Source organism: Geotrypetes seraphini, chromosome 2 (assembly GCF_902459505.1).
Source record: "Geotrypetes seraphini chromosome 2, aGeoSer1.1, whole genome shotgun sequence".
NCBI lineage: Eukaryota > Metazoa > Chordata > Amphibia > Gymnophiona > Dermophiidae > Geotrypetes > Geotrypetes seraphini.
In genome coordinates this window covers 182274115-182286485 of record NC_047085.1, presented here as the reverse complement: position 1 = coordinate 182286485, position 12371 = coordinate 182274115, and the positions used below count along the sequence as shown (strand labels likewise).

The window sequence follows — 12371 nt, the reverse complement described above, 5'->3', positions numbered from 1 at the left end:
TCTTTCTTTGGCACCACAAAGTAAATCGAGTATCAACCTATACCCCACTCCTGCGGGAGAACTGGAACCATCGCGTGGAGATCCAACAATCTTTGAAGGGTCTGGCGAAAGGCCTGCTGCTTCCACGTCACCTGTGAGGGAGAAACGAGAAAACAATCTGGCAAGGTACGGGCAAACTCCAGAGCATAGCCGTCCCGAATCACCTCCAGAACCCACTGATCGGACATGATGTCTGCCCACTTTGAATAAAATTCTTGCAGCCGGGCGCCCACCGGACCCAAGACAGGCGCCGGCAAGGAGTCATCAGGCAGGATGGGCGGCAGGGGACCCGGCGAAGGTGCTACCTGCACCCTGGCGGGCCCCACGAAAGGGCTACATGCGCTGGAGCCCAGGAGAATGAAAAGAGACAGCCCTTCGACCAGGGGAGAAGCGGCGGAAATCACGCCCACGAGCAGCCTCACCTCAAGCCAGGCAAATGAGGCACTTTAGGATCAGTGAGAGTCTGAACCAACTTGTCCAGGTCCTCACCAAACAAGAAAGATCCCTTAAAAGGAAACTTTGTCAACTTAGCTTTGGATGCCAAATCCACTGAGCAAGCGCGAAGCCACAAGGTATGGTGAGCTGCCACTGCAAACGCCAATGACTTAGTAGAAGCTTGCAAGAGATCATACACGGCATCTGAAAAATACGAAGCACCCAATTCAATCTTTGCCACCTCGTGCTTGAGCAATTCCCAATCCTCAGATTTACTGTCAAGCACATGCTCGGCCCAGCAAACACACGCCTGAGCCACCAGCCCGCCACACATCGCCACCTGGACTGCCAGAGCTGTCACATCAAAACTCTGTTTAAGGAGGGACTCCAACTTATGTTCCTCCAGGTCCTTCAAGGCCGCACCGCCCTCAACAGGCACGGTATGCCTCTTGGAGATGGCCGAGACCATCACATCCATCACAGGCAACTTCAGAGTGTCCCTATCCCCTTCAGGAATGGGATACAAGTGGGCATGGAGCGCGCAAAATGAAAGGGAGCACCTGCCACTATGCGAGCATAATATCCCGAATATCCTGATGCATAGGAAAAGAGCGGGAAGAAGAGTGGATCCCCTTAAGCAAGGAGTCCACCTTACGTGGGGGCTCCAACACGGTGTCCTCAAAGTGCAAAACCGAGGACACCTGAAGAATCAGCTCATGAAGCTCTTTCCGCTGAAAAATGCACACCACAGACGCATCTTCGCCAGCAGGGGGGTGCTCGAACCCCTCGCTGGTGGAAGCCGACCCCCCAAGAGGATCCTGGAAATCTCCCTAAGGGTCCAGGTCCTCATCAATTACATCTTGCTCCTCTGGACAAAAATCCTCATCCCTAAGAGACCCTCGGGCGCTTGTATGAGAGAGGAGTAGAGGGGCAAAACCGCCGCTGCATGGGGCCGCACCTGGGAAGACATCGAGGGCAACCCCCCCGAGTGGACATGGAACCTCCAGCCACCAGCACATAAGCTTTACAAAGTGCTAACAAAGGAGGCCCCAAGGGACTCCGTGCCCCAGCAGGGGATCCTGCCATACCTTGCCCCTGTATTTCCAGAACAGGGGAAAGGTCACCTGAGGCCATAGAAATGAAGGAGGAGGTTCCCGCCAAAATTGGACCTGAAACCGCAAAAGAATCGGAGCTCCTGCAGCCTGCCACATCTGAAAAGCCTGGGACTTTCCTGATGCTGACACTGAGGCCGAGGAACTGACAGACGCGAAAAGGGAACCCCAGCTATTCTGGCAGCAAGGGAATCTTTTTCTCCTTGACCGTTGGTGGCTGGGGAACCCTCTGCGTGGGCATCGGAAGCCCAGGCTTCCCTGCAATCTGAAGCTGACTCATGAGGTACCTCGCATCTGGAGCACAATGAGCACTTTTTCCCTTTAAAAGTGCTCATTGTACTGAAAACCGCCCTAGCTGGAACGAAAAGTGCCGGTTAGTTGAGAAAAACACAGAAAAAGGCAGTTTTAAAGGGAAATGAGCCCTTTTGACTGGCACACCTCAGGATTTAATTTTTTTTTTTTTTTTTACTTAAACAGAACAGACTCCAAGGCTCTCAAAGCTGGAGGGCTGACCAACCAGGGGGCCAGGCCGCCTGTTGAGGCACCTCTACAAAAATTTGGGGAGGTGGAGGAAGGGGGGGAGGGACCCAGCATGAGACCTAGTTTAACACCCCCGAGGTCAGACGGATCCCCAAACAGGACCCATCCAAGTTCTATCCAGCACAAAGGGGGAACCCAGGAATCCAAAACAAAATTCCAACAGTACTAAGAGGGGAGCCGAATTAGTCTTACCACCTGCTTTAATGGAGACTGAGGAAGACTGAATTGCTAGGGGGGAGTCTAACCTGATATACAAGTTTGTTCTCTGTCTCCACCTGCTGGTAGCAGTGAAGTATATAACCCATTTGTAAGGACTATACCAGTCTACCAGGCGCTACAGAATCAGGTTCAGACTTAGGCCCTCTTTTACTAAGCTGCGGAAGAGGTTTCTACCATGGCCTGGGGTGCTAAATGCTTTGATGCTTATAGGAATTTTATGAACGTTGAAGCAATGTCGGAGCATTTAGCACCCCAGGCCACAGTAGAAACCTCTACCGCTGCTTAGTAAAAGAGGGTCTTAGTGTAAAAAGTAAACTACTGACTACAGCAAAGGCCTGAGAATCAGAGTGCTGGGGTTCAAATCCTATTGGTCCACTTTAATGAAAATTATCATGCCTCCAAGTGGATGGTCAGATAAATGGATGGATAGCTGGAGAAAACAACCATGTAGGCATATTTCAGACAAGCTGGAAAACACTGGAAATTCTGTTTAATTCAATAATTAAATCAATAATTATAAGCAACAATCCATGTAAAGAACAGTCTTTCAGTGTACAAAAACCCAAATTAAAGAAAATTGATTTAAGAAATTAATCTGTTAAACCATAAGAACCAAATATTCAGTTAGCAGCGATCAACATTTGTTAAATCCAGAGCCAGAATTTCTGTGTTTCCAGGACCAGCTAACACATAGCTGGTTAAGTCTAATATTCAACATTTAACTGGCTATGGGTTACTGCATAAAGACAGGAATTACTTTTATGTAGTTAACCAGACTGGTTAAAAGCTGAAAATTGGCACTTAACTGACCAAATGCCAACTCACCTCCATAATGCTCCTTTAAGAGCAGGTTTCATTTCTGGTTAAGTGCCACTGAAAATTATTGCTCAACCTCAAACAGGCAATTTAACCAGCTAGGAGCTGTTTCTGGCCAGTTAAATCACCTTGAAAATTGACCTCATAAACTTACTGTGTTTTTGAATAGTCATTTTCCTATAACTTCTCTTAAAGAAATAAAATGATGAGAGCAGTATTTGTGTAAAAAGATTTTCAGACAGACGTCTTTATTACCTTTGGTTTCTGTTGTGATACAGAATTTTCATTTCAAAGGCTTTGGCTCGCTGAGCAATCTTGAGCCCAATACGGCCCATTCCAATGATACCAAGTGTAGCTCCAGTGACTTCATCTGCCATCCAGTTAGTAAAAATTAGTTGAGTATCAGGAGATGAGGCAATCCGAATAGCTGCAAATATAATCACAAGATACTGGTGAGGTCATCTTAAAATTATATGCATTGTTCTCTTAGGCTTCCACGTCTGGTGTCATGATTGTTGCAGTTGTCCGGGTCTTGCCACAAGACCCAAAAACTGAATTATACTTAGATGCCCTTACACAAGTCATTTGCTTTTGCATGATATCAGGCTAAAGAGACAAGATTAGGGCTTAAGAAAGGAGCACACTAGTGTATGCTCCACCCACAACATCACTGTCAAAATGTCATTCTTCAATAAACAATTAGATGTGTTCTTTTATTTAACTAATTCTGCTTTAACCTACAGTATTTCAATATATATTTCAATATATCTCGCAGAAGTAATAATGTACTCTTCAGAGTGGTTCGATTGCTACTAAATTATTGTTTAGTGTTAATTAATATTTATTTACCATCTAAACCAGAAGCTATAGTTTGCAACATATAAAAGAATTGCATAAATTGAAAAAAAGAATAAAAATACAAAACAATAATATCAGATATTATAAAATAATAATATATAATAATGACAATGGGATTAATATTCAAAGTGTTTTAACTGGCCAGAAATGGCTCCTGGCCAGTTAAAATCAACTGTTTAGGGCTAACTGGTTCTTTTTCAGCAGCACTTAACCAATTGGTGCCACTGGAAATAACCAGGTAGGGCGTCCTACTGCTGCCTGGCAGCCAATCGGGATGCACATTAATTTCTTTAAACCCAAAGGCAGGCCACCTACCTGGTAGGCATTTTTTGCAGGTGCAGGGCAACACCTAGGGACACTTAAGCTTGTCCAAGGCTGGGCATGGGCATAGTTTCACCTGAAAGTGGCATTGGGCAAGCTTAAGTTGCCCTAGGTGTCTCCCTAGGGCCGCAACAGATGCCTGAAATGTAGGCCAGAAAATGTCAGCTGGAGGGAGTAAGCATCCCTCCAACCAGACTTTCAACTATAAAGGGGGTGGGGGTGTCGCCTGTGACATAGGTGCTGGTTAGAAAATCAGGAGGATAAGGCAGGGTTAGGCACCTGTCTATTAGGGTAAACACTATTCTGTATAGGTCGCCAGAAAGTTCAAGTTTAAAAACTATAGCAGGCTTTTACTCTATGCAACTAGCTAGGTAGCTCTTTTAAGATCTAAAATTATCTATAAAGGACCCTACAGTTTAGCTTTATCCCCCAAATTAGCAAAGCTCAGAGCTAAATAATGTATACTTGTCCAGAGAAATATCCTGTCTCCTCTCTTGAAGATATGTCCTCTCCTCAGAGAGAAATATGTCCTCTGTTCCTCTCCTCTCTTCTCAGAAAGACTTACCTTGGGCTATTCCACTCACTATATATAAGTTTGAATTATAAGGGACTGCAACAACAGTCTCTTTGAAGCTAACACAGTAATAAGATTACCCTGATGACCTTTAGAGCTATTCTACCTTCCCCCACAGATCCTTAATACCTAATTCAGGTCAGATGAGAGAACTCTTTATTTTTTTTTTTATATCAAACAATAAGTCTGACTTTAATAATAAATAGGTCAACAAATAACAGCTAAATCCATGTAATATATACCATACCATATCATGCCATGCATTTCCATGTAATATATGACAAGAGAGGCATATTAATTCTCATTATCATGGGCAGCCATTGTAAAGACTGAAGTAAAGGAGTCGCTCTATCAGATTTATGTTTTCCTAAAACAGTATTGGCAGCTACATTCTGAAGCTGCTGAAGCTTTGCTAAAGCTATTTATAGGAGGCCTAAACATAAAATATGACTGTAATTGTGATAAAATAGAAGCATAAACTAATTTCTGAAAATCATCTAATAGACATAAGCTCAGAATTCTCACAGCATACATACTTTAGCAAAAGTAAACTCTTGAGTTCAAAAAAGAGTTAAGGACAACAGTGTACCTCTCTCCGAGGATAAGCAGCCATACTACTCTAATATGTGCTCATGTGGGTGACGTCATCCAAGGAACCCAGTGTGGAGACTGCTAAGTATAATAATAGCCAGCTGAGGCAGTGCCTACACTGCACATACGCCAATGCCTTCCCACCCTACACTCAAGCACGGGTTCATCAGTCTCAAGTTTTCTGTGGAGCAGATAGATTGTATTATCAATCTCTCCCCAGTATGTCAAACTTGTTTTTGTAATTTTGGTGCCTTCCCATACTGGTTTTTTCTTTGTTGTCTTCACAATTCTTTTTATTTTGCCATTTTCTATCATTTTGTATGATTTCAGCAAATTTTTGTTTTTGCAGCCTTCTGGGCCCCTGAGGCTCTCTTTTTGGCTAGGGAACCTTGACGATTTTTGGTTCATTGAGTACTCAAGCTCCCCAGGTCACTGAGGCTTTTGACCTCATGTTGGCCATTTATCCCTCCATGTCAAAGAGAGTGCCAAGTGGCTTTAAGAAGTATGCTTGGTGTGATAGGACCATATCAGGCTTTGACCCCTATAACTGGTGTGTTCAGTTCTTAGATCCAGAGCAATCTCTGTCTATGAAAAAAGAGATCCCTTAAAGCCTGCAGAATTCAGTGTACTAAGCTTTTTGGATTGGTATCGGCATTGAGCATGGCAGGGGGTTTGGTGCCAGACACAAAACCTACATCAGCATCAGGTGCGCTGACGTAGCAGCGAGAGCGCCAACATCAGATCTAGTACCACAGCCGAGATAGGACTCTATGTCATCATCATTGATGCAGTGTGCATCGAGGGACCAAAAGTATAAGAAACCTAAGAAGCATTACCATACTTCTTCCTCCAAGCATGGTGCTGACAGCTCTCCTGCATCAGAGTCTCCGACATTGGGGAAGCATTGATGCCACAGTGACTTTTTTCCTTCTCTTCCACAATGACAGCCTTCTGGATCCTTGAAGTCCCTTACACCTCAGCAGGCTGTACCACAGGGAACCTCCATAACAGCTTCGCAGCCTGTACCCACACCTTCTCTCCGGGAGGAGATCTAGGCTATGCTTAAAGAACAGCTTTCAGGGCTACTGCTTCAGCAGTCTACACAGGTTTACAAGGTGCTTGCGCCAGCCTCAGCCGAGCCTGAGGATGCTTTAGATCATCAGTCACAGGGGAGGTCCCGTACTCCGGCTCTGCTTTCACTATCAGGGGCAGCACGAACCTGACAGATGCCTATGCTGACATTGGTAGAGGTGCTCTTTCCAGGTTCGGAGGACAAACCTCTGCATTAACACTCATTCACAAAGAGCCAATACTCTAGCCATCACTCTCTTCCATGCACTTCCTGAGAACACTACTTTTATTCAGACTATTCCTGGGAAGTGGAACAGGATCCACAGAACCTATCAGCTAAGGAATCCTATGGCATACTTTCTGAGCCCTCTCAGCCACCTGAGAGGTGTAAGTCTCCAGAAAACATTTCCTTTCCTGGGTTTGTCTGTGAGATGGTACAAACAATACCTTTTAAATTTTAAAAAAGGAAGATACTCATTCTTTTTGAAGATACTCATAGCTTTTTGAAGTACTGGATTATGATTCCTCTCCTAGAGAGGGTATCACAGTACCCCTTCACAGAATTACGAACGATGCCCTTTCCAAAACTGGGAGGCTCCACTAATAGTTCAAGTTGCCCCAAAGAAAACTGATACTACCATATCATTACTTGGTTGTAGAATTCGCATGCTTGCAGTACAAGATCCCATTCCTCTGCTCCTCCAGGGAGAGAGGCTAGAATTCTAGACTCCTTTGGTAGGCAGATATTTCAGGTTTCTATGTTGACCACCCGCATGTTAGATAGACTACCAACTTTATTTCACAATATACTTAAGTCTATCATATAAAGCATGCTTTTATTTACAGACTTCCTATCTCCTAAGTTTATTAAATTCCACAAGAAATTGCTAGATTGTTGAAAATATCTTGCAAGAGATGACTTTGATGCTTTTGAGGTGTCATCTCTTGTCTCCACACTGGGTATAGCCATGCATTGCCTTTCCTGGCCCAGAGCATCAAATATTGAACATGCAGTGCAGGAGCACTTAGCAGAAGTTGAGGAGACAACTTGTTCAGTGACAAAGTTGAAGAAGCAGCCACCCTTATCATAAGAACATAAGAATTGCCGCTGCTGGGTCAGACCAGTGGTCCATCATGCCCAGCAGTCCGCTCACTCAGCGGCCCTCTGGTCAAAGAACAGTGCCCTAACTGAGACTAGCCCTACCAGCGAACGTTCTTGTTCAGCAGGAACTTGTCTAACTTTGTCTTGAATCCCTGGAGGGTGTTTTCCCCTATGACAGATTCCGGAAGAGCGTTCCAGTTTTCTACCACTCTCTGGGTGCAGAAGAACTTCCTTACGTTTGTACAGAATCTATCCCCTTTCAACTTTAGAGAGTGCCCTCTCGTTCTCCCTACCTTGGAGAGTGTGAACAACCTGTCCTTATCTACTAAGTCTATCCCCTTCAGTACCTTGAATGTTTCGATCATGTCTCCTCTCAATCTCCTCTGTTCGAGGGAGAAGAGGCCCAGTTTCTCTAATTAAAACAATCTCCAGGCCACAGCCTTCTATTCCTTCTAGAAGATTTTCAGGGGGTGCACATTGCTCTATTACTATTCCCCCTTCCTTCCACCCTGGTCCAATCCCCCCTCCTTCCTTACCCTAAACTGCATAAACCCCCCTTCTGATTCTCCCTCCCACCCCGATATTACCAAATTATAGTGAAGCTGCCACTAGAGGCTGTGGCAGCCATTTTCAAGAGACAGTTGCACCATGCTGGACTGAATGGACATTAAAGCTGCCTGTTTTTCCCTACAGACCACCAGGAAGCAGCCAGGTACACTCAGGGTGGCCTACTGCGATGGGGGTGGGCAGAACCTTGATTTTCTTTAGAAGGGGGAAAGAGGGTTGGAAGGGGGTTTATGCTGTTCCAGGGGGTGTGCAGGAGGATCAGAAGGGGATTTTATACCATTCCAGATGTGGGGGTGGTTGAGTCAAGGCACTATCCAGAGATTTACTGGGCACCAGTCAATATTCAGACTGTTGTCCAGTTATCTCCAGGCTAAAGTTAGGACAGCCTTTTTGCTGTCCTAACTTTAGCTGCTTACTTAACCATTTAGTGGTGTGACTACAATGCAATACAACATTTATTTATATATTGTAAATACCTCAACAAAGTTCAGTGTGGTTTAACACTAATAAGAAGTGGAGACAATGTCCAGAATTACAATCTTAAAATCAACATTGAATTTACTGCTCCTTTAACACATGCACATTAAACAAATAGGTTTTCAGAGCCTTCTTAAAACTTTTATAGTTATTCTCTGAAGTCATATGGTCTGATAAATTTTTTCAAAGTTTTGCAGCTTGATGTGCTCCACTTTCAAACTACCTTGACACTAACCAATCGGTGCAGGGTTGGTTAGTGGTGATATTCAGCGGCTTTTGAATATCAGGAGGCTCTCCTGCCCTGTTAAATCACTTTGCGTATTGGGCAGAATGCTTATTGGTGTACAACATCTCATATACATTGCAAGCCACCTTAATAAGGATTTGATTATTATTACCTTCCTGTAAATTTCTTGCAGTTGCCAGCAGTAAGGCCATTCCAAAGTCTGCAGTTGCATTGGTAACTGCCAGTGGAGTGTTGGTAACTTTTACTCCAAAGCTGGCAATCATGTCCAGGGCCAAATGATCCACTCCAGCTCCTGCACTTGCAATCACTTTCAGGTTAGGCAGACCCTGAAGGAGTTCTCGATCAATAACAGGCCTGGTTTCCCACACATAAACAGCTCTTATCTTTTCTCTAAAGTGTTCTCTCTTTTCTGTAAGTTCCTTCATGGTGACCAGGCTGAAGTTCTTTTTTAGAAAAGGTACATGATCTTCTACAATACCATCTGGGTCTCCAATTCCTTGAACTAAGACAACAGGCAACTCATCCATGATTTGCACTGGTGAAGCAATGGAGAAACACGAGCCAGTGCAAATTCCTGAAACAAAAGGAAGTAGGACATAAAAATCATATATATAGCAGCACTTCAAGTTTCTTTTGCAGCTGAATGTCTCCCCGTTCCGGGCCTATGTTTCTGGATATGCCTCTCATGCTCGGTGTCCTAGGTGCCAGTCCACCCCTGCAGGGTTGCTTCACATGTTTTGGTCTTGTGACCGTATTTAATCATTTTGGTCTTTTGTAGCACTGTACCTGCAGTCTACTCTGCGCGAGCAGATTCCCTTGAGGGCAGACGTTCTGCTCTTTTCTCAGGGGGTTCATTTGGATTTGTGTAGAGGGGGCAACATGTTATTGCAAAAAGCCTCCTTGTTGGCCCGGAAGTGTATCGTTCTGTTCTGGTGCCAAGCTTAAGTGCCTATCCTTACTATGTGGAGAAATGAATTGTTTACTTTGTTGAAATTTGAATATCTGGATGTTCGGAGGGGAGGTCCTGGGCCACGGAGGAAATTCAGGAGAATATGGGCTCCTGTTTGGGAGGGATTGTTCCTTAGAGCTCGAAGTTCTTTATTGAACTTTTGACACTGGAGTGCGGGGGGGGGGGGGGAGTGGGGATTCTAGGGGGGGTGTTGGTTTCTGCGGGTCTTCGTGAAGGAATGACGCGAAAGACCTGACTGTTCCTGCTATTTCTCTTGTTAGTTGTTGTTATATTGCTTGTATTTATATACCTGAAAAATTTAATCAAAACGATTAAAAAAAAAAATCATGTATACAATGTACCATTTTCCAGTGCTTTACCCTCATCAGATTTAAGTCAATTTAAACAGGGTAAATTCCAAGTCCCTGAAGAGCTTTCATTCCAAACTTAACTCTGATCAGTCCACTTAGAGAAAAGCTATCATGTATCTAGGTGGCTGGTCCGATGAAACTCCATAATTGTGTAAGTGCTTTTATGCTCAATGTTGGGAAACACTAGAAAACCCCTTCCCATATGCAGTTCCCAGGAGTTATATCAGCATTCCCAAATACACAGTAAAAGATCAACAAGATAAATTTATGTGATACAATAAACACAACATTCATCTAGTCATCCAAGCAAACACAAGAGCCATAGAAAAATTAAAAAGCATGCCATTTGTTGCAAGATTAAGCATGTTTCACAGTTCTTACAGGGAAAGCTGCTTTGCAGAGACCTGATCACAGTCAACAGTGTGCAGGAGTTCAGCTTTATCTATCTACCAGATGAATTGTGGGATGTTATAAGAATCATTTTCTAGCTTAGACTGCGGTTTTTGTACTTTCTGTCCTCATCTAATCTGCTCGCTCAAGCTTACACTGACTGGTTGGTGCCACTCAGCTCAGGATGCAGAAAGGAGGGAGGAGAAAAGGAAACTGTTTATAAGAAGTCCAAAAGTACCATTGAAGAAGAGGGGAGGAAGGAAGGGGGTGGAATATAAAACTGTAGTTGAAAAAGAGCTGATAAAGCAGAAAAAATGGCTGGCATCGCAGTTTGTGACATTTTGCCACAGTTCAAAAAAAGCTTCCAGTTCAGTGACATAACATAAAATCAGAACAGCTATCCAAATTCCTGCTCTTTCATTTCGGTGTGCCTTCCAGCTACTTACAGAGTTTGATAGCCAGAATTGTATTCTAAGAACAGTCCTTGCAAAAATGTTGTCAACAAATATTAAGCTTGATTGCCAGTTAAACCAGAGTATAGAGCATTACTGAATTCTTGAACAAATCTTTAAAAAAATCAAACATAAGGACATAACTTACAGTTAGAAGTTCTGAACAAGAATCTTGGCTTTGAAACAAGGAGTCTATCTCAAGCAGAGAGCTGAGCAGCATTCAATAGCAAGCTGAGAGTGACGCTGATGCTATAAATATAGTACTTTCCTAGTGACAAAAAAAATAATGGATTGTGTTACAAGGGTTTGCAGAGATAACACATTAGCAGCTAGATACAGGTAGGCATGCTATCTACAATATACAGTACCAGCTATACAAGAAGGGACAGGGGAGTAACTTGCCTAGCAGGCCTAGAGACCCAGGCAAGCCAATAGAAAGCAGTACCATAATCCATAGGGAGCTTACATGTGCTCTGAAGGAGCCTATTAGAGAGAGAACTACAATTACATCATTTAGTAGTTCTATCCTATTTAAAGACACAGGTACTAGAATCTCCTATAGGCAATGCTTAACATACTGTATACATAGGGTTACCAGATTTTACTTTAGTAAAATCCAGACCCCTAGACCCACTCCCCAGGCCCACCCAGTTCCACCCATCCTCGCCCCATTATGCCTTAGTCCTGCTCCCAATTCTGCCCTAGCCCTGCTGCCTGCTCTCATCGAGCAGGAGGGCACATGCGGATGCCCAGGCCCACCCAGTTCCACCCATCCTCGCCCCATTATGCCTTAGTCCTGCTCCCAATTCTGCCCTAGCCCTGCTGCCTGCTCTCATCGAGCAGGAGGGCACATGCGGATGCCCTTATGTCTGACGAGATTTCAAGGAAGCGTTCGAAAAGGAGGACATGTCCGGGGAAATCCAGACGTCTGGTATACACAAACACAATACACCTAACTTCTCCTTTTTATGGCGCTATATGGTAACCCTAGCAGGATACATATTTCAAATCTGATTTTCTACCTTTTGTTGTCTCGTCATTTTATTCTTCAAATCATGTAGGTCTCAGGCACTGGCCTGTTTTCTTTTCTCTTCTCTTAATTCACTTGCCAGGATGTCCTGACCATTTGACATTTCTTCTTTCTCCATGCTCACCATCCATCTTCTATCTCTGCGTATGTATTGTTTCTCATATTCAGCTTCTCCCTTCTCTATGTCTCCTATACTTCCCTTTCTAGTAT

The 12371-nt window shown here is 44.0% G+C and overlaps 1 protein-coding gene across 3 annotated transcripts in view; it reads right to left on the bottom strand.

The window, feature by feature from the left end:
* Nucleotides 1–11584, bottom strand: part of LOC117355850 (glyoxylate/hydroxypyruvate reductase B-like) — a 50867-nt gene extending 39283 nt beyond the window's left edge. Inside the window, exons 1-4 of one of the 3 annotated variants that reach the window (XM_033934915.1) lie at nt 11500–11584; nt 11280–11399; nt 9121–9543; nt 3417–3588 (exon numbers count right to left, since the gene is read on the bottom strand). In XM_033934915.1, coding sequence (XP_033790806.1) covers nt 3417–3588; nt 9121–9496 — 548 coding nt within the window. In that variant the 5' untranslated portion in view covers nt 9497–9543; nt 11280–11399; nt 11500–11584. The other 2 variants (XM_033934913.1, XM_033934916.1) reach the window with 2 other exon arrangements.
* Nucleotides 11585–12371: the final 787 nt, after the last annotated feature.